General features: G+C 44.7%; 1 protein-coding gene across 6 annotated transcripts in view; it reads left to right on the top strand.

The window, feature by feature from the left end:
* clcn3 (chloride channel 3) overlaps positions 1-18459 on the top strand; it is a 58652-nt gene extending 40193 nt beyond the window's left edge. For 3 of the 6 annotated variants that reach the window (XM_080792878.1, XM_080792876.1, XM_080792877.1), the window contains 7 exons: positions 8-260; positions 1442-1734; positions 2838-3024; positions 3732-4130; positions 5120-5336; positions 7554-7629; positions 15160-18459. In XM_080792878.1, the coding sequence (XP_080649004.1) occupies positions 8-260; positions 1442-1734; positions 2838-3024; positions 3732-4130; positions 5120-5336; positions 7554-7629; positions 15160-15378 (1644 nt within the window). In that variant the 3' untranslated portion in view covers positions 15379-18459. Of the gene's footprint in view, positions 1-7; positions 261-1441; positions 1735-2837; positions 3025-3731; positions 4131-5119; positions 5337-7553; positions 7630-10153; positions 10207-15159 lie in introns of all 6 variants that reach the window. The other 3 variants (XM_080792879.1, XM_080792881.1, XM_080792880.1) reach the window with 2 other exon arrangements.
* Positions 18460-19228: the final 769 nt, after the last annotated feature.

Raw genomic sequence — 19228 nt, forward strand, 5'->3', positions numbered from 1 at the left:
TCTCCAGGTGAGCTACTACTTCCCTCTGAAGACGCTGTGGCGGTCCTTCTTCGCCGCCCTGGTGGCGGCGTTCGTGCTGCGCTCCATCAACCCGTTCGGCAACAGCCGCCTGGTGCTGTTCTACGTGGAGTACCACACGCCTTGGTACCTGTTCGAGCTGCTGCCCTTCATCCTGCTGGGGGTGTTCGGGGGTCTGTGGGGCGCCTTCTTCATCAAGGCCAACATCGCCTGGTGCCGACGGCGCAAGTCCACTCGCTTCGGTGAGGGAGACTTCTCTCTTCTCGTTAGAACGCCCCGACCGATGTTGCCGCGGTCGTGGACCCCCCTTACACTCGTTCCATTTTACACTGTCAAGAGTTCAATTATTGTTAAAGATCGGCATTACTTAAGTTAATTTACAAGAAGAATTGTTATTTTGATCAACGTTTGCCAATCGTACCAACATCAGTACAGCATGGAATTTTGTACAATCCGTACATGTTCTTTAGCTTTGGGTCTGCGAGGCTAAATGTCATCAAATGGTGCCAAATAAATAATGGACCTTGATATGAAAAGGGTTGAAAACCACTGGAGTAGGGTATATTGACACTAGATGGAGATCTCGCCTCAATCCCTCAACACCTGCTGGCAAATTGTTATGTCACATATGGGATTTGTGGACTGTTACATAACAGTCCACAGGCAAATACGGTTGTGTATATTACAGGAATACACTTACCAACTTACCAACAAACTCCGCTAAACTCGCACCTGTATACTACCGGCGTATATTACTGTATATGCCTGCTAAACTTGAGGTTTACGGGAAAAATCTAGTGCCCTGCCCGTGAACTCCTCTTTTCACGCAGTGTCAGAGCAATTGTTTGAGCCTAATTATTCAGAGAATTCACAGAAAATCTACTGGTTTTCTGGGTGCAATTGAGCTCAGAAAATGTAAAATTACAAAAACATTTCTTTATGTCACCTAACCAGACCTTTAAAGATGGAGTGCCACGATTTTTTCAACCCTAGAACATGATCATCAGGTTGTATTATAATATAAGGAGGAAGAACTATTTCCAAAAAGTGTACAGTATTTGTTAAAATCATGCTTTTATGTGGACACGCCCACCTGTTCATTAAGTATGCCTGGTTTGCCTGGTGGGTGGTGATGGGTGGTGATCCACCTGAACTGAAGCCCTACAGCTGTAGTTGTATGATAAAGGGGGAGGGGTTAGGAGAGGGGCTGATAGTGCGATGGTGATGATTCACTGGCCCATTCTGTCAAGGGTTCAGCCTCCAGGAAGAAACCCTAAATACAAAGTTAATACACCATTGCACATAAAAAACTACTCCAGGGTGTCTAATGAAGTACCTCATAGACACATAAAAAACTGGAAAAATATAAAAATTGTGGCACTCCATCTTTAACTTTTTCTGATCCCATCTGCCTCCCCCCCAGGCAAGTACCCGGTGCTGGAGGTGATCCTGGTGGCCACCGTGACGGCGGTGGTGGCGTTCCCCAACCCGTACACCCGTCAGAACACCAGCGAGCTGATCAAGGAGCTGTTCACGGACTGCGGCCCGCTGGAGTCCTCCCAGCTGTGCCAGTACCGCAGCCAGATGAACGGCAGCAAGGCCTTCAGCGACACGCCCAACCGGCCCGCCGGGCCCGGCGTCTACTCCGCCATGTGGCAGCTCTGTCTGGCGCTCATCTTCAAGATCATCATGACCATCTTCACCTTCGGCCTCAAGGTGACAAAACCATGAGCTAATTTAAAACCCATTCTGGATTCTGATCTACAAGCTCATAGAGCAGCACCGAGTGCCACGCTATGAGCTTGAAGGTCTGCTATTTTTGAAAAAATCGTTAAAATGTGGCGCAAATCATTGAATATATTCTGTCACAGTGAACATTTTAACTCATACCTTTGCTTCTGGGCGGGGGGTCCCTGGAACAACATTTGTCAGATGGGGGTCTGCGGCCAAATTCAGATAAATCTGCGGGTCCTTGACATGGAAAAAGTTGAGCACCACATCTTAGAAACATAGGTTTTTCAGAAAACTGTCTTTTTTTATTTTTTTATTTTTAGAATCGTCCTCAAGTCTAAATGGGTTAAACTATGAAACGGTGATCTATTAACTATGACACTATGAACTCTGATCTATAAACTATGAAACTACGGTATGATCGTCCATTTAAATCCAATGTTTCATTGCGCTGTGGGCTTAATGCTTTCTTTTCAAAAATATTTTTATTTAGGTTTTATAACAGAAGCCAAAGGACAAGTATGAATGTCATCAAGTCACAGGTTCTTAGGAAAAAATAAAGAGATTTTATGAAAAGATTACAGCATTCAGTGGTCAAGTGTAGTCAGTTACATACGTATAAGGAATAGGTTAGACTGCTCCTATAGTATCAGTGTCTCAGAGGTAAGCAAACATATAAATCTCAGAGATCATAGGGCAGACATAATGAAAAGACTATGTTGTTGCGCAAAACATGCCCATTCAAGACAAAAGAAAAAGGCTGAGGCAAACAAGCCCAAGAGGCTTATACGAGGCCTCTACCTACTGTATGTAAAACACAATGAAACATTGTACAAGAAATTCAGAATATCCAGAATACATGATTGCAGTATATAAAACAAGAACAAAACAAATGAAAAAAAAAAACATGATTTTGATTAGAATACTTGGTTATCTACAGTACATGATTAGAGAAAAGAAGAGACGATACAAAGAAATATAATATACAAGTGATCTGGTCTTGTGGGCTCAATGCTAATAAACGTCTATTTATATTTGAAAACCTTCTATGACAGTGTAAATGACCACAGTATCAACCCCCTGGTCAGGTTCCGGCGGGCCTGTTCATCCCCAGCATGGCCATCGGGGCCATAGCGGGCCGCATCGTGGGCATCGCCGTTGAGCAGCTGGCCTACTACCACCACGACTGGTTCCTGTTCAGGGAGTGGTGCGAGGTGGGAGCGGACTGCATCACCCCAGGCCTCTACGCCATGGTGGGGGCGGCCGCGTGTCTGGGTGAGACCAGCCAAACATATTGTACTATTAACACATTCACACTGCATCACCCCGGGCCTCTACGCCATGGTGGGGGCGGCCGCGTGTCTGGGTGAGACCAGCCAAACATATTGTACTATTAAAGATATTCCATGGTGGGGGCGGCCGCATGTCTGGGTGAGACCAGCCAAACATATTGTACTATTAACACATTCACACTGCATCACCCCGGGCCTCTACGCCATGGTGGGGGCGGCCGCATGTCTGGTTGAGACCAGCCAAACATATTGTACTATTAACACACATTCTGGATGGGAACCCCTTTTGGTGTTTTAAAGCATTATGTTATGCTTTAGCTATTGAAAAATAGCAGATCTACAAGCTGCCCTACGAGATCTACGCTACGAGCTTGCTATTTTTGAAAAATCGTGAAAATGTGCCGCAAATCTTTGAATATATTCTTTCAGAGTGAACGTTTTTTAAGTCAAATCTTTGCTTCTGGGGGGGTCCCTGGAACAACATATTTTCAGATGGGGGTCGACGGCCAAATACATGAAAAGGTATTGAGAAAATGTATTGGTCGGGTCTTTGACATAACAATGTTTGAGAACCACTGTCAGCATTTAGAAGGAATTTGTCGAATCGTCCTCGGGTCTAAAATGGATTAATAATAGGTTTAAAACAGAACATCTTTCCTCTGCCCCGTCGTCGTGGTGTCCTCCCCCCAGGCGGCGTGACCCGCATGACCGTCTCCCTGGTGGTCATTGTGTTCGAGCTGACCGGCGGCCTGGAGTACATCGTGCCCCTCATGGCGGCCGTCATGACCAGCAAGTGGGTGGGCGACGCCTTCGGCCGCGAGGGCATCTACGAGGCGCACATCCGCCTCAACGGCTACCCCTTCCTGGACGCCAAGGAGGAGTTCACGCACACCACGACGGCGCGCGACGTGATGCGGCCGCGGCAGAGCGACCCGCCGCTCGCCGTGCTCACGCAGGACGACCTGACCGTGGAGGACCTGCAGGCGGTCATCGGGGACAACAGCTTCAACGGCTTCCCCGTCATCGTGTCCAAGGAGTCCCAGAGGCTGGTGGGCTTCGCGCTGCGCAGGGACATCACCATCGCCATAGGTGGGAGGCTTTTGGTGTTATAACCCATTTTGGCGCGGGAACCCCTTTTGGTGTTTCAAGCATTCTGTTATACTTTAGCTATTGAAAAATAGCAGATCTACAAGCTGATAGCGCGCAAACTTGTAGGTCTGCTATTTTTTTAATCGTGAAAATGTGGCACAAATCTTTGAATATATATATATTCTTTCAGAGCGAACGAAACACACGTCCAAAGGGATCACCGAAATAAAGTCCTTTGTGTTGTTTCCATCCTCCTGGGTATTCAATTCATAATCATGACATGAAAAATGTCAATAAAATTCAAATCCTCATAAAAAGGATCAAAAAATCACTTGACTAAGGGAGGAGCAATCATTTCCTCTCCCTTTGGCACGCTGGAAGTTGGATTTTCAGGCCTGATTTTAAAGGACGCCAGTGATTTGCTTCTTTTTTTTTTAAGGAGGGAGTCAGGGCATTCCACCACTTGGTTGGCAGTGCTGTAGAAGGAGAATTGACCCATGTTTGTTTTGAAAGTGGGTGGTAGCAGTTCGTTGTTCTCGCTTCCTCTTGTATTGTGGCAGTGAATACTAGTGAATGTGCTCTATTTCTATTTCCAAGGCCATACCAGGTGACTTGGCATGGCCTCCATATTAAGGCATGGCAGCACCCTTTCTGCTGACTGCAATCTCTGTGTCAGCAATGTGGCCTTGTTTGTCCCCATAAACGACTTAAGTGGATTAGAGTGTAACTTGAACAAATAACTTCCCCTGATAATCATGTCCTCCCTCTGTCTCTTTCTTTGTCCCTCTCCCTCTTTTCTTTTCCGTTCGTCTCACTTGTTTCTCACAAATGTCTCTTTATCTCTCTCTCTCTCTTTCCCCGTCGTCTGTCCTCTTCTGTTTATCTTTCTGTCCGTCCGTCTGTAACATTGTTTCATTGTTTAATGTACTGTCTATGCTGCAACCCAATTTGCCCTTCGGGGACACTAAATAAACTTGAACCTTGAACAGAGAACGCCCGTCGTAAGCAGGAGGGCATCATGCTGAACTCCCGGGTGTACTTCACCCAGCACGCCCCCACCCTGCCGGCCGACAGCCCGCGGCCCCTCAAGCTGCGCTCCATCCTGGACATGAGCCCGTTCACGGTCACCGATCACACCCCCATGGAGATCGTGGTGGACATCTTCAGGAAGATGGGCCTCCGCCAGTGTCTGGTCACTCACAACGGGTGAGTAAGAGACTGGAACGGAACGGGGGGGAAAAGAAAGTACGGTATGCGTGTGTGTACATTTGTAGAAACCAAAAACGGTTTGCCGGATTGGGGCAGGGAAGAAGTATCACTGAGTGAAAGAGAAGGCAACTGTCTGGAAGCTTCCCCTCCAGTTCTCCTTTCTTTCATTGACACTTTAAAGGGGGCAACAGTGAACAGACGTGCGTGCGTGTGTGCACACGCCCACGCACACACACACACACCATTGTATTGCATGGCCCCTGTAACCTGCATGTTCTGTGGCCCTAGCCGGAGTTTTGATTGCGTGCCGATTTTGTGCACCCACAACAATAGCAGATCTACAAGACCGTCAGATCAGCTATGTGTGTGTGTGTGTGTGTGTGTGTGTGTGTGTGTGGTGCGCGACACAGAAGGCGCAACTAAGTATAAACCATCCTTAACTGTCCTGACCTGACGACAGGTATTTTAACAAATTAACTCACACAAGGCAACTTTCTTCTTTAGGAAGAAGGAAGCCTGTGTACCTCTGCTCCCAAAACAAGAAGGGAAATGGAATTTGCTTTATGGGGGAAGACAGTTTATAAGTTATTGACACCACAGCCACGTTGGCAGCAAAGTGGTAACTAGGTGCAGTTTCCCATTGACTGCCCATTCATCCAAACAGAAAAAGTCCTATCTGATTGTATTAAATGACATCACACTCGCCAACATTGCAGCTGTACGGAAAGCTTGAATTATCCTCTTTCTACCTGCAAAGTGTTTGTTTCATAAAAATCCACCGTAGACATGTTATGAGCTATACTTCCTGTCAAGAAATTCCTCGCAAATGACTTGGGTCAATTCAGTGTGATTTCTCATATGATTAATATTATAAAGGAGAACAATATATGTTCATGGTAATGATAGCGGTTGTTCTTTCACCATCAGGTAGGGAGCCACCTGCTGGGGAGATGTATTCATTACAGGACAAATTGTTTACAGCATTTAATTAGGCCCTGACAAAGCAATTTAGGCATTTAGCAGATCAAAAAGCATGGCAATACATCACATACATAAATAGTAGTTATCTTGAAACATGCGTAAGCTAAGAACGTAACAGTGGAATATCTATGCAATGAAACTACATAAAAATGCAATTCTAGTGCTGTCTACGTAACATGCTATAAGTCTGTATAAAATGCTATCTAAGTCTACAAAAAGGGCGATCTAAGGGGAGAGGCGATATATGAAAAGAGTAGAGTAGAGTAGTGTAGGGTCCGAGGTCTCATATACAGTAGCAGCAGCATATTGTTTTTATTCATTTTCATTTTACTTTCTTTTGAATTCTTGTTCATTAACCCACATTTTATTTTTATTATATTTTTAGATTTTTGATACGGTGACGTATCAATTGATACTGAATCCATTAGATTCAGTTATTTTAACTCAAATCATTGCTTCTGGGGGGTCCCTGGAACAACATATTTTCAGATGATGGGCGGAGGCATATTACATATTTTTGGGGTCCTTGACATGAAATATTGAGCACCACTGTTACAGAAACATAAGGTTTTTCAGAAGTTACTTTATATTTCAGAAACAACTTCAACTCTCACTCCAACAAATACTAGTGTCCCAATTCCAGACAGCACCTCACAATTCCACTTTTATTAACAGTTTTATTACGTTACTATTATGTTGACTGCCTTTTATGTTGTCTATAGTGTTTTACGTTTAAGTTATTTTATTTGTGTTTTGTTATCCCTGTTATGTATGCTTTGTGCTGCTGCTGTCTCGTGTCTCTCTCTCTCTCTCTCTCTCTCTCTCTCTCTCTCCCTCTCCCTGACTCTGGGCACACCTAAGCTTCCATGCACGGCCAAAAGAAGCTGTCTGCCGGCGTCTCTTCTGGGTTTTTAGACAGCTAGTGGATGGAAATGAAGCTCCACCCACGCGGCAGAATGCCGCTGAGGCAAGCTTTTCCGGGAATCTGGCCGACGTGGCAGACAGAGCTTCATTTCCATCCACCAGCAGTGTAAAAAACCCGGAAGAGACAACGGCAGACAGCTTCTTTTGTCCATACATGGAATGTTAGGTGTGCTTATACTGAGTGTCTACCTTTCTCTCTCCCTCTCTCTCTCTCTCTCTCTCTCTCTCTCTCCCTCTGTCTATCTCTCTCTCTGTCTGTTGTAATTGTTGTTGTGGGGGCTGTTGCCTAGTAACGGGTGTGTGTTGCAGGATTGTTTTGGGCATCATCACAAAGAAGAATATTTTAGAACATCTGGAGGAACTCAAGGAACACACGGAGCCCCTGGTGACTAGCCACGCCCCCTCCTCCCTCTTTTAACCCCTCCCCCTTCCCCCCTCCACACACACATACACCTGTTCTCTTAGGCTCCACCTCTTAGGAAGGGATGCATGAAACTCTGTGATGTGGCGTGTATATAATATAAAGTGCTGACAGTTCCCGGTGCTTTACCTATTTTAAAAGAAGAGCCACCATCATCTTCTCTCTCTATCCCTCCTCCTCCTCCCGTCCCGTCGTTCCTGTCACTTACCTTTTAAGCACTTCTTTTCACTTGTGGGGTTTGGTGGTTTTGGTGTGGACTTCCTTCTAACAGAGATGTTCATAGCGGTAGCAACGAAAACAAATGCGTAGAACTAGATCATCTCTTGGCATCCATTTCCATTTGCTAAGCAGCTATACATACTTGTTACAGTGTTAGTGAGTGAACGTAGTGTACACTACAGTACATTTCTCCCTAGCTTGGTATATATATATGGGTCCTGTAATGGAGCGTCGCAGTCCTGCCCCCTTTTAGAACGACGAGCGGCCCGTTCATTTTTCCCATAGACGTTTCAAAATGTATTTATTTAAAGAGCCAAACTCTGCTCCTGACAAATCATGACAATAACCAAAACAAATTGGGCCGAACAAATACTCAGAAAGAAGAAAAACTCTACCCTTTTTGTTCTTCTTTCTAATCATTTTGTTCGGCCCAAAACATTGTCATGATTTGTCAGGAGCCGAGTTGGCTTTCTGAAACGTCTATGGGGAAATTCTCTTCCGTGCCTCTCGTCTGGGGGGGGGCGGGACTGCGACGCTCTATGGAGGACCTCTTAATGGGAACTGTCACAAACATAGAGAACGTTGCTAGTTTTCCTGACTCTAGCTGTGTTGCCGGCCGGCCCATGCTCATTCAGCTTCTACTTCCAGTAGTTCCTGCTTGGTAGTGTGTGAGCTGAGCTGTGTCACAAGCATGTCCTGTTATAACCACTTGCACCCTATATATATACCAGTGGTTCTCTAAAACGGGGCCATTTGGTTCCATTTGTATACGGTTAGGGTTAACTCATTTTGGGCGGGAACCCCTTTTTGGTGTAGGTCTGCTATTTTTGAAAAGTCGAATAACGACTGACATAGAAACATATCTTTTTCAGAAAACTGTCATTTTCAAACAGACATTTTTAGAATCTGATCTGACTTTTACATTTAAAAAGTGCGAGAACCATTGCTATATACAGTACTTCATTGTGTGGAGATTCTGAATAGTGAAAATAGCCGTCTACACGCTTGCACTGTAGTTCTGGTATTTTCGCTGTTGTTTTGTTAATCCTTGCCTATTTCTGACAACATAGCGAGATGGCCAAAAGAGGGACGTACGCCCGGGTTAAAGTGGTTAAAGAACCGTACCGGCATCACTACATGTTTTGGTCGATAGCACAACCTGGGCCATATAACGTACAGACAACGCTTCAGCATGTTCTTCTCTGTAAAGGGGATATTTAGTTTTACCTGCTTTTAAGATTTTCTCTCTAGTCATTAAATAGTTACCAAATTAACCTGAATAAATTCAGTCACGGTGCAGAGACAGGTCCACTTAAAGGGTTAGTTCCCAATTTTGGACATAAAGCTGCCTGTACTAAATACTTGCCATTAACACTTTTTTATTAGCACTCCAAGCGAACCGGGAGGTGAAATCTTCCATTACTACCTCGCGCTAATAAGTCTGATCTTTCTTTAGAAGCGTTGATATTCTAATTCTAAACGAGATGCTGGATGGAGAGACATATTTTTCCTTAATGCAAGAACAATGGCTTCTATTTCAGCCTGCTGCCTTTCCAGGAAGAGAAAGGCATTAGTTTCAATTGGCTAGGAGGAATCCCCATTGATGAAGTCATTGGTAGTCAGGTTTCTGAACTGCCCAACAGCTGACCAATGAGACGCAAGAGTGAGCAGACGTAAATTGAGCAATAAGCATTCGTGAGGACCAATTACATCGTTGCTGTCTGGCCAGAAACCTCTTATCTCCATATTTGAATTTTTCTGTGTTTTCATAAATTTATACCATGCCTCGTCATACTACAATGTCACAAAAGTAGCTAAATTAACCCGTCTACAAGCTGGAAAAGTTATGAATGGACATTGACATGTAGTGATGCTTTTATGGTTCTTCAGGATTGAATTGGCAGAAGACATTAAAATAGCATTTTATAGTTGATACACAATACAGTAGCTGTCATTTCATTCCCCCATCCCTAGAAGGCCATCTTTTCATAATGAATGTTTTTATTGTGTGTGTGTTTGTGTGATCTATGTGTGTGTGTGTGTGTGTGATCTTTGAGAGTCATGTTTAAGATTATTATCACATCATTCTACATACAGTCAAGTAGCCATCCCCCCTACTCATCACACACACACACACACACACACACACACACACACACACACACACACACACACACCATAAGACAGCCATCTCCTTTGGGAAACGTTATCTACCACAGTTAACAACTGCTTTTTCCTTTTTCTTAATCCCCCCCTCGGGTCTGCACAGGTGGATGACATCTGACCGTGACTCGTAGCCTCCGTGACCCAAACGACCACTTGGCGAGTAGCTAGCCGCCTCTGGGAAGCAGATCACTGCTTGTTCATATTCCTACGGGGTGTGGATTGATTATTTTTAGGGGTGCAACATTTTTTATCAAACTAATTGATCCAATTGATTATAGAAAATAATCAATAATCGATCATTAATATAGTATCCCTAGGCGAAGATTTTTTGAAAAATAGTGAAAATAGCCGATCTACATGCTCGCCTCGCGTGGCGTCGCGATGTGTCGATCGCCTGTTGTCATTGTTTTTTTTTAATGACACCTATGCAATAGGGCTTGACCGCTTGAGTATAGCGTCATTGATCTCTAAAACAAATCAATGTTTAAAAAGCACACTTATCTAATCGAAGAAAAAAAGTAAGCGATCGAGTGATCGCCAAGAAAATAATGGATAGTTGCAGCCCTAATTATTTTCTGGAGGGGAACGAGGGAGGGAGCTAGGGAGAAGAGATTGAGAGGAGGTTCCCAACCACTGGTACCACTAGTGGTACTTGAGGCCCCTCTGCTGGTACACAGAGGAATGAAATATATATAATATATTACTACAGGTAGTTCTTTTGACCAAGCAATTGGTTGAAATCGGCTCTCCAGACGTGCTGAAATGGGCATGACAGCACACCTAGCCGTTAATGGAAGATTTGAGAGCGGATTATAAATCGCATTAGAAATATCATCTGTTGTGCTGATTTAGATTGAGTTTTGTCATTGCAGCAGCATTATTGGCAATATAGGAATGTAACAAAAAGGGCAGGTATATACGCTCCTGTATTTTAACTAACTGAATAAATAATAAATGCTATTTATTGTTATGGTGGTACATGGAGAGCCGAATCTTTTCTTAGGTGGTACTTCAGTATAAAAAGGTTGGGAACCAATGATTTTCGAGGGATATGTTGGATTGCCCCGTGCAGTATCCCTCCACTCTTCCTCCTCCTCCAAGCCTCCCCGTGGTACTAGGAGGGGTGTGTACTGTAGTGTTACGATGAGCCCTGTGGTGTGATTGATGCTATAGTAATAGTATAGTAGTGGTGAGCTAGCTGTTGAAGGTGTGGGTTATACTTGGTCGCGCGTGGTTTTTTTGCACGCCAGAATTTATAGCCGAACTACAAGCGCACAGCGTGTTGCGCTCCAACTTGTAGACCGGCTGGGTTTCAGCCGCACAACCAAGAATAATTGAGCCGTAATATTATTGTGACCAAGCCAATCCCCCCCCTGTACTCCTCTGGCATCCTCCATGTTGTCACCCCCACCCTGTAGACTGAGTCCACTCCTCACCCCACTTCCAACAGAACCCCCAGACCTCTCTGATATGAATTGGTCCAGACTATGAATAACGCTTAAGCCTGGTGTCCCAAATGCAGTGTTGCGGTCACTTGCTGGTTTATAGTTAGAAGAATATGTACCTAGGGCTAATTTGCCTTTGGGAGATTCTGCTTTGCTCCACTTAGCATATTTAATTTATCCTGCTTCTCAGTAGTTCTTTAGCAATAAATCAAAGCTCCACTCCTAACAGGTCATAGCCTCCCAGAGGCCATCTCAACTCAGACCTGGGTTTAAATGCTGCTTATATTTTATTGTACTTGATCTGCTAAAAAATAGTTCAAATACAGTTGAATACAGTTGTACAGTAATAAGCTTCCTCTGGGCACCAGACAAGTATCTTATCTACCTCATAATAATAGCACAACTGAACTATACATTCAAAAGCTTGGTTGTTTAAATATTTCTTTCTTTGTCAGTTTATGTCTACGGCACGCAATCATATATATTTAGCACATATTTTCTGTATGCACGTGACATCATCATACCCAGAAGTTATGCGGGAATGCCTACTGAGTGGCAAACGACTACTTTTCTGGTCTTGATAGCCCATATATCCAAACAGAAAAGGCAATCTGATTGCAGTAAATGATGTTAAACGACATTAAATTCACTTTGCCAAGTCACTTTGCCACTCGATTTGCCAATCTATTCCCATTCACTTTATGCATACGCATACCCTCTATTAGAAATTGTAGAATATTGCCACATCAGCAATTAAATAGTTTGTTTTCATTTCAGAAACACCCACTAAAGTTGAAAGTAGTAGAGATCTGTTTAAAATAATATGACAAATGCAGAATGACCATTTTAGGCCCAAATATTGGGATTTTGTCACACAAATATAGAACTGTAGAAAATGTAGAACTGAGTGCATACCGAATACAGAGGCAAATTCTATACGCAAATATATATTTTAATCTTTATTTTGCATTAGTAAAAACTACAAAAGCATTGGGTGTGCCTTAGACACAAATCGTCTGAAAACCGCTGTGAGCTGGTTTCAAACTTGAAACTTGAACTACCGGTAAATGAAAAGGAAAAGTTAAGTCAGTCTGGCCGCCTGGTGACCCTGGTTTACTTAGATGAAGCTATTTGGAGCCGAGGTCTGCATTGTTCTGTTCCTGTAGCCAACCACCTCTCCTGACCACTACCACATCTTCCTGCTCAGACACACCTTTCTCTCCAAGGTCTTGATATGCTTCTCTTCACCTGATCTTAAAGGACCTTACCGGCATCACCACCTGTTATTGTATATTCACAACTTTGACCATGTGTCGTAGATAAATCTAGAACATTCTATCTCACGTTAAGCTAGGCTCACATAATCGGGGAGATTTGGGGGTCAGAAACCGATTATCTCTGAAACCTATACAACCTGCTCACAGATGTTTGATATGTATCTGGGATGATCGCACGCAAGCACAACAGCTGAGAGTGTGGAACAGACAGCCGAATCTAGGACGCATGTGAAGAAAAGGAATTCCTATTCCTATGCCAGAACGTTTTCTCACACCTTTTCATCATGATTAGCGGACGTTGAGTAAAGGCCAAATATGACGTAATATTGCAGTCTAAAGACGAAGGACCTGTATATGTTATGTGGTCAAAGTTGTGATTAGGTGATGCCGATATGGTCCTTTTTAAAACTGTTTGTGGCGGAATTCAAGTGCGCTGATACTTGCTGATTACTATGGTCATTGGAGGTGTTGAGTAAGCCTGTGGTGCTCTTGAATCAGCCTGAATATTGAGCCCAGTCAGACCTATTGTCTGCTGTTTCGTGAAGAAGTATTCTGTACATGGAGGACAAGGGAGGAGCTTATTTTAAAATGGAGAGTCTGACAAATTGGCAAACAACACACTAGATTGCCGGACGTTAACCTATTATTCTTCCGGTTTGAGAGAAAGGAAGTTCTGTTTTAGATGACAAACAATTACTACAACAATTACTACAACTACAACATGATGTAATGATATCGTCCGCTCCCGACCGGATCATAAACCCGAAAAGGAATGCTGCCCCGGCTAAATTGACGTCAGTCACAGTTTTCTAGAAGAAACGGTAACTGGCGTCCTACGCTATGTATGAGCGTCTGATCACAGGCTTTGTTTGCTAATTGGGCTTAAACGTCACATTGTGTACATAAAGTTGTGTTGTCCATATTTGGAGCGAAGCCTGTGCGAAATGAAACAAAAGAAGCAACACGATCATCTTGAACAGTTGTCTAATAATGTACAGTAATGACTCAACACGAACCCAGGTCTGTACACCCGCAGGCAGGCAGGCAGGCATGTAAGCATACCCACACTGCCCTCCTGTCTTCACAATGGGAAGATTGCTTTAATCTTTCATTTGATTGAATTATATTATTTGGATGATGCCACGAGTTATGAACATCTTTCAAAAACAAACAAGAAAATGATTTGATTGGATTTGGATCGCCGTACACTTGAGCCTTCTCTTTGCAGTCAGGAAGGGTGTCCTGCTGGGATAACTGGGTAAAAAAAAAAGTCAGGAAAACAAAAAAATAAATGGGGTGTCGACTGCCGAGTCATGCAGCCGGAAAAAAGTCGTATTCTTGAACAGGTCGTAAAGGACATTGTCTCCTCACTTGTCCTCTCAAGACAATGAATGCCACGAGAAGCAAGTATTATGTCTCCTCCTTTTCCCCACTCCTCCCAAGGTTCTGTGTTCACACTGCTTCCTGTTCACCACTTCCTGTTTCCTGTAGGAATCCAGTTCACTCCGCTGCTCAGCACCAACCAGGCTTCTGGACCGCTCTCCCTTTTTTATTTATAAACGAGAACCGCCACAGCGAGACGTCTCAAATGGCACCCTGCTCCCCTCGGCCGGCGTAGAGTGCACTAAAAAACCGAGCATTATGCCAGAGTGTGCGTCATATTCCGAATCTGCCGATGCGGTCAGTGGCGGGGTGCCATTTTGAATGTCATCACATTCACTCACCACTCCTCCTCCTGCTGCAGTATACTCACCACCTATTCTTTCCACCGGCTGTAGTTCTTCAGGAACTCATGTTTTTGTTGGCACGGCTTAATACTGTTGATGCATTTATTTGACACATTTACAAAACTCTCTTTACCTTGAGGTTCATGCGGCGAATCATGGTATTTGGTCCGATAATGTGTGTTCCTTTGGCTGGTGTTAGTCTGGTGGCAAAATAAGCTGTGTTTATGACTTAATAGTATCCTTTTTGCTGTTCACAGGTAAAAGAAAGAGGGGAGAAAAATATTATTTTGTTCAAAACAAAACGGGACCTACTTTATCCACCTGTCGTACCGAGCCATTATGCCAACAAAAACATGACGTCATTCTGTCTCCAACACACGCCCACGACACGTGGGACGCTGCCATCTTTAAGCCTGAGTTATACTTCGTTGTGCGCAGGTGTCGTGAACCGAAAACGTTGCCTCATCTACAGCACACGCTCAGATCTGCAATTTGGTTTGCCAATGCGACGACACCGGCACGCAACCAAGTATAAATTAGCCATTATTACTCCTACTAACTCCGTCTCTTCTATCCTTACCCCCCCCCCCCCCCCCCTCGGACCACCACCCACCCCCACCTCTCTCTCTCCCCCTCCCTCTCCTCTTTCTCCCGCTGCAGGCGACTCCTTGGTATTATCACAAAAAAAGACATCCTGCGTCACATGGCCCAAATGGCAGACAAGGATCCAGAGTCCATCATGTTCAACTGATCCCCTCCTTCATGGACCGCAGGACGGGACGGATCCCCTCCTTCCTGGACCGTGGGGCGGGACGGCGGGGAGGAGAGGAGAGCGACGAGGAGGAGGTGGTGCACCTCCTAGATGGCTCCAATCTCTGACATACGGCCCCGCCCCTTTCCCCCTCAACTCCCAATAGAATCCTTCACCACTACCGCCAAACACTAAGGTGACCCCGCCCCACAGGCCCCCTCCCCTCCCCCCGGTGGCCATAAGAGGGGGCACTCAAAAAAATAGAGGACGATGAGACAAGAGACTCAATTTATTATCATTTGGCTGCTGAGGACTCGGTGATGTCACAGGTTGAGGGGTATATATATGAATATATATATACACACACACACACACACAGATGGCTACACACATGCACACAGCTATCACACTTTTGTGCAGATGTCACACACCCCAACAAGCATGCTTTTTTGTGTGCTGCAAAACGCTGTGGCACACAAACGCACACACACACACACACACACACGTCGAGCCCTGCCCTCTTGTCCAGCTTCTGTCGGGTTGCAGTGGACGCTGCCGTGTGCGCACACACGCATGGCCTGGCTCAGGGGTCGAAGGTCAGAATGATCTCCGCTGCGGGGGGGGGACGAGGAGGGACTGCCGGACACCTTGAGATGACCATCCAGGCCACCGTCCCTAGATTTAACTCCTCCAACACACACACACGCGAGCGCAACCCGTCCGTCCGTCCGTCCTTCAAAAAGCATTGTTTATTACCTGTGAAATGTGTGTATTTGTGTGTGCTTGTGAACGTGCGTTATCGCTATTAGCACCTCTACATTCCGGTCAGGTTGTTGTAACTCTGCCTCACTCCCCCCCCCCCCCTCCCGAACAAGGCAGACTGTTTGAGGTGGCTTTAAAGCGTGCGTGCGTGCGAGAGGTGGATATGCACTGTATTTCAAGAACAAAGAAGTTCCCTTTCAGGAGGAATAAGTGTGCATTAAAGTCTGTATGAGTTAATTTGTGTGTGTGTGTGTGTGTGTGTGTGTGTGTGTGTGTGTGTGATGACAGACACCCATCAACCTCCGCTCTGTCCATAGCAAGGGGACATAAAGGGGGGGGGGCAAAGAAGGAAAAACTAGTTTGAGTTGTTCTGTGTAAAGTTACTCTGTTACAGGATCCACACACACACAAACCACTTTTCCTTTTTTTTCTTCTATTACTATGCTACTACTTTTAGAGTATTGATCTTGCTATAATCAACTAACTTTTTACAGCTTGACACGAACAATACAAGACTGGAAATCTGCACTTTTCTTTCAATGTCGCGTCGGTTGATGTTTCATGAGGAGGAGGAAGAAGATGATGATGCACAGTGGCCGTGTTAACCCCCCCCCCCTCTGGCTGATGCTGTATCAAGGCGTGTGATAAGTAATGTCCTGTATCTTCAAACGGTACCTTTACTTTTTTTCCTCATTGAATATCCATGTCGTCATCTCCTGTCATCGCAGCGTCCGTGGGAAATGAGTGCGAAGTCCCAGGGTGTCTTACACAGAAAAAAATGGCAGATCTCCAAGCTTGTAGATCTTCTATTTTTGTGTGTGCGACGTGGTGCGCTACCAAGTATATTCATGTGCAAATTATGCTTCTCAAAAGGTTTGTGTGATGAAGGCGATATTGGGATAAAGAATCAACCAATGTTATTCAAAATAACTCACGCTTCTAGCAGGCAGATGCCAAGAGTTTGGCCTTCTTGTTTGGGCAAAGACATTAGGAAAAAACAAAAACATGAGGCAATTCATATGTTACCTCCGCCACATTATGACTCGTTCAAAATGAATTTTGTGAATATTTCTTGTCATTTGATTTAACATCCTTGGAGTAACAGGTGTTTGGGGTTTACTTTACAAGGTACAAATTGACTTTGAAATGCTATTATGGGATTCCGTGTATCGTCTGTCTGGCACATGTATCCGATGGTGATGCGATAGAATAAAATCAATGCTAACAATTGTATGCAAATGCTAGTTGATCCGTGTCTTTGGTTAATACACACCATAGGTTAGTGGTTCTCAGAGTGGGGTCTGGGGACCCACCCATGGGGGTCCTTGATGGGATTCCAGGGGTCTCCAGCTAAATTGTTGATAGTTGGGAACCAAATGGACCCTCACTGCTCTGTAACTCTGTGAGTGGAGCCAAAGGGACCTTTGCGACGGGTCCATTTTGTTCCGTTTGTACACAAGCTTTCTGTGGCCTATTAAATTGCATACCAAACTAGAGGTCCTTGAAATTTAGGTTTGAGAATCCCTGCCATGGGTGTACTGTCCACAAACCCTTGCCTGTTTGGATGGTGGTAAACGTACGTGGTGGTTATTCCATCACATTGCTTTTAGTCATAGTGGGGTACATAGCTTGAGGAACCGTTCAATGGACAGGTGGTGACATCTTGGGAGGTTTTCGCTGTTACTTTCCATGGTTGGAGTGACGTCCCGTTCTTCTAGACGATCTTAATATATTGATTAGACCCATCTAAACCCACTAAGTGTCCTAACAACACATTTGGGCCTGTCATTTGTGTTGTGTTCAAATGCAGGAGCAAAAATTAAGCAGCATTCAATCACCCTCTCTACTTGTGCGCTTGTCAAAGTGGTCCCCCCCAGCCCAGCCCACGAACCTTGTTCTGTTGTCTCTCTTAATTACATCGTGGCCCCTGCATCGCAATTCTCCACCATTTCCCGAAACACAGTATTGGCCATTGTTGTGTTGTATCCACGTATACTAATGATGATGGATGCTTCTGCTATTGACGCAAAGCGTGTACGTATTCCATATGGCGCGCATAGAGGGAATAAAGGACTTTGGGAACGGGTGGAGGATTGGGAGCGCAGAGGCAAACGAGAAACCTGCAGAGTGACATGTATACATGTGAGAGCCATGGAGGGAGGCGTTATTCATTGTCTTCTTTCTTTCTAATGCAGTGACTGTCCTCTGTGTGTTGACAAGCAGAGCCAACGCCTTCGTTAACCGGTGGTGTCGCCTAACATTGTATTTCATACTGATCGATGTTTTTCCCTTTTTTCTTTTCTTTTTTTTAATTTATGGGTAGTTATTATAGTTGTACATTATGAAGAATTTTATGTATGATTAAATTGATGGTTTGATTGTACATTAAAAAAGAAAAGTAAAGATAAAATTTTGTTTTAAATTAAAAACACAAATGTTCCAAGTTGCATAGTGTGCGTCTGGATGCTTTCTTTTCTAAGCATGGTAGTAGTAGAGAGTGGAAAAATACGTTCACTTGTCATCTCAATCCTTCTCTATGCTTGTGAAACTTGGACTCGGATCAGCCAAGCCATCGGCCCACATGATGACCTTCTCTGACACTGTCATATAGCATTTACTAAGGTGGTATGGACACATCACCAGATCCTCAGGCCTTGCAAAGACCATCCTGCAAGGCACCGTACAAGGTGGCAGGAGAAGAGGGAGACGGAAGAAAAGATGGGAAGATGACATCGGAGAACCGCGTGACTGTGGCTCAGGAGGTAGAGCAGGTCGTCCAATGATCCATGGGTCGGTGGTTTGAATCCCGGCTCCTCCTGTCTACATGTCGAAGTGTCCTTGGGCAAGACACTGAACCCCAAATTGCTCCCGGTGTGCTGGTTGGTACCTTGCATCGGTGTATGAATGGGTGAATGTAAAGTGCCTTGGATAAAGGCGCTATATAAATGCACCATTTACCATTTGTGAGGCAATGAGAGCTGCCGAGGATGGAGAGGTGATGGCGAGGTCAACAGATGTCTGTGGTGCCCCAACGACCCTCCGCCTCTGGGGTTACGGGATATGTGAGGTGAGTGATGATACAGTGTACTGTAGATTGAGGTCGATTTGTATCAAATCTGGTCTGTGGCCAAATTAATACCAAACCGGGGGTCTTTGACATTAAAGTTTGAGAATCACTGCTCTACCGACTGAGTCTCCTCTCCAGCTTCTACTCCC

This window comes from Protomyctophum bolini (assembly GCF_963924005.1).
Source record: "Protomyctophum bolini genome assembly, chromosome: 20".
In the NCBI taxonomy this organism is placed as follows: domain Eukaryota; kingdom Metazoa; phylum Chordata; class Actinopteri; order Myctophiformes; family Myctophidae; genus Protomyctophum; species Protomyctophum bolini.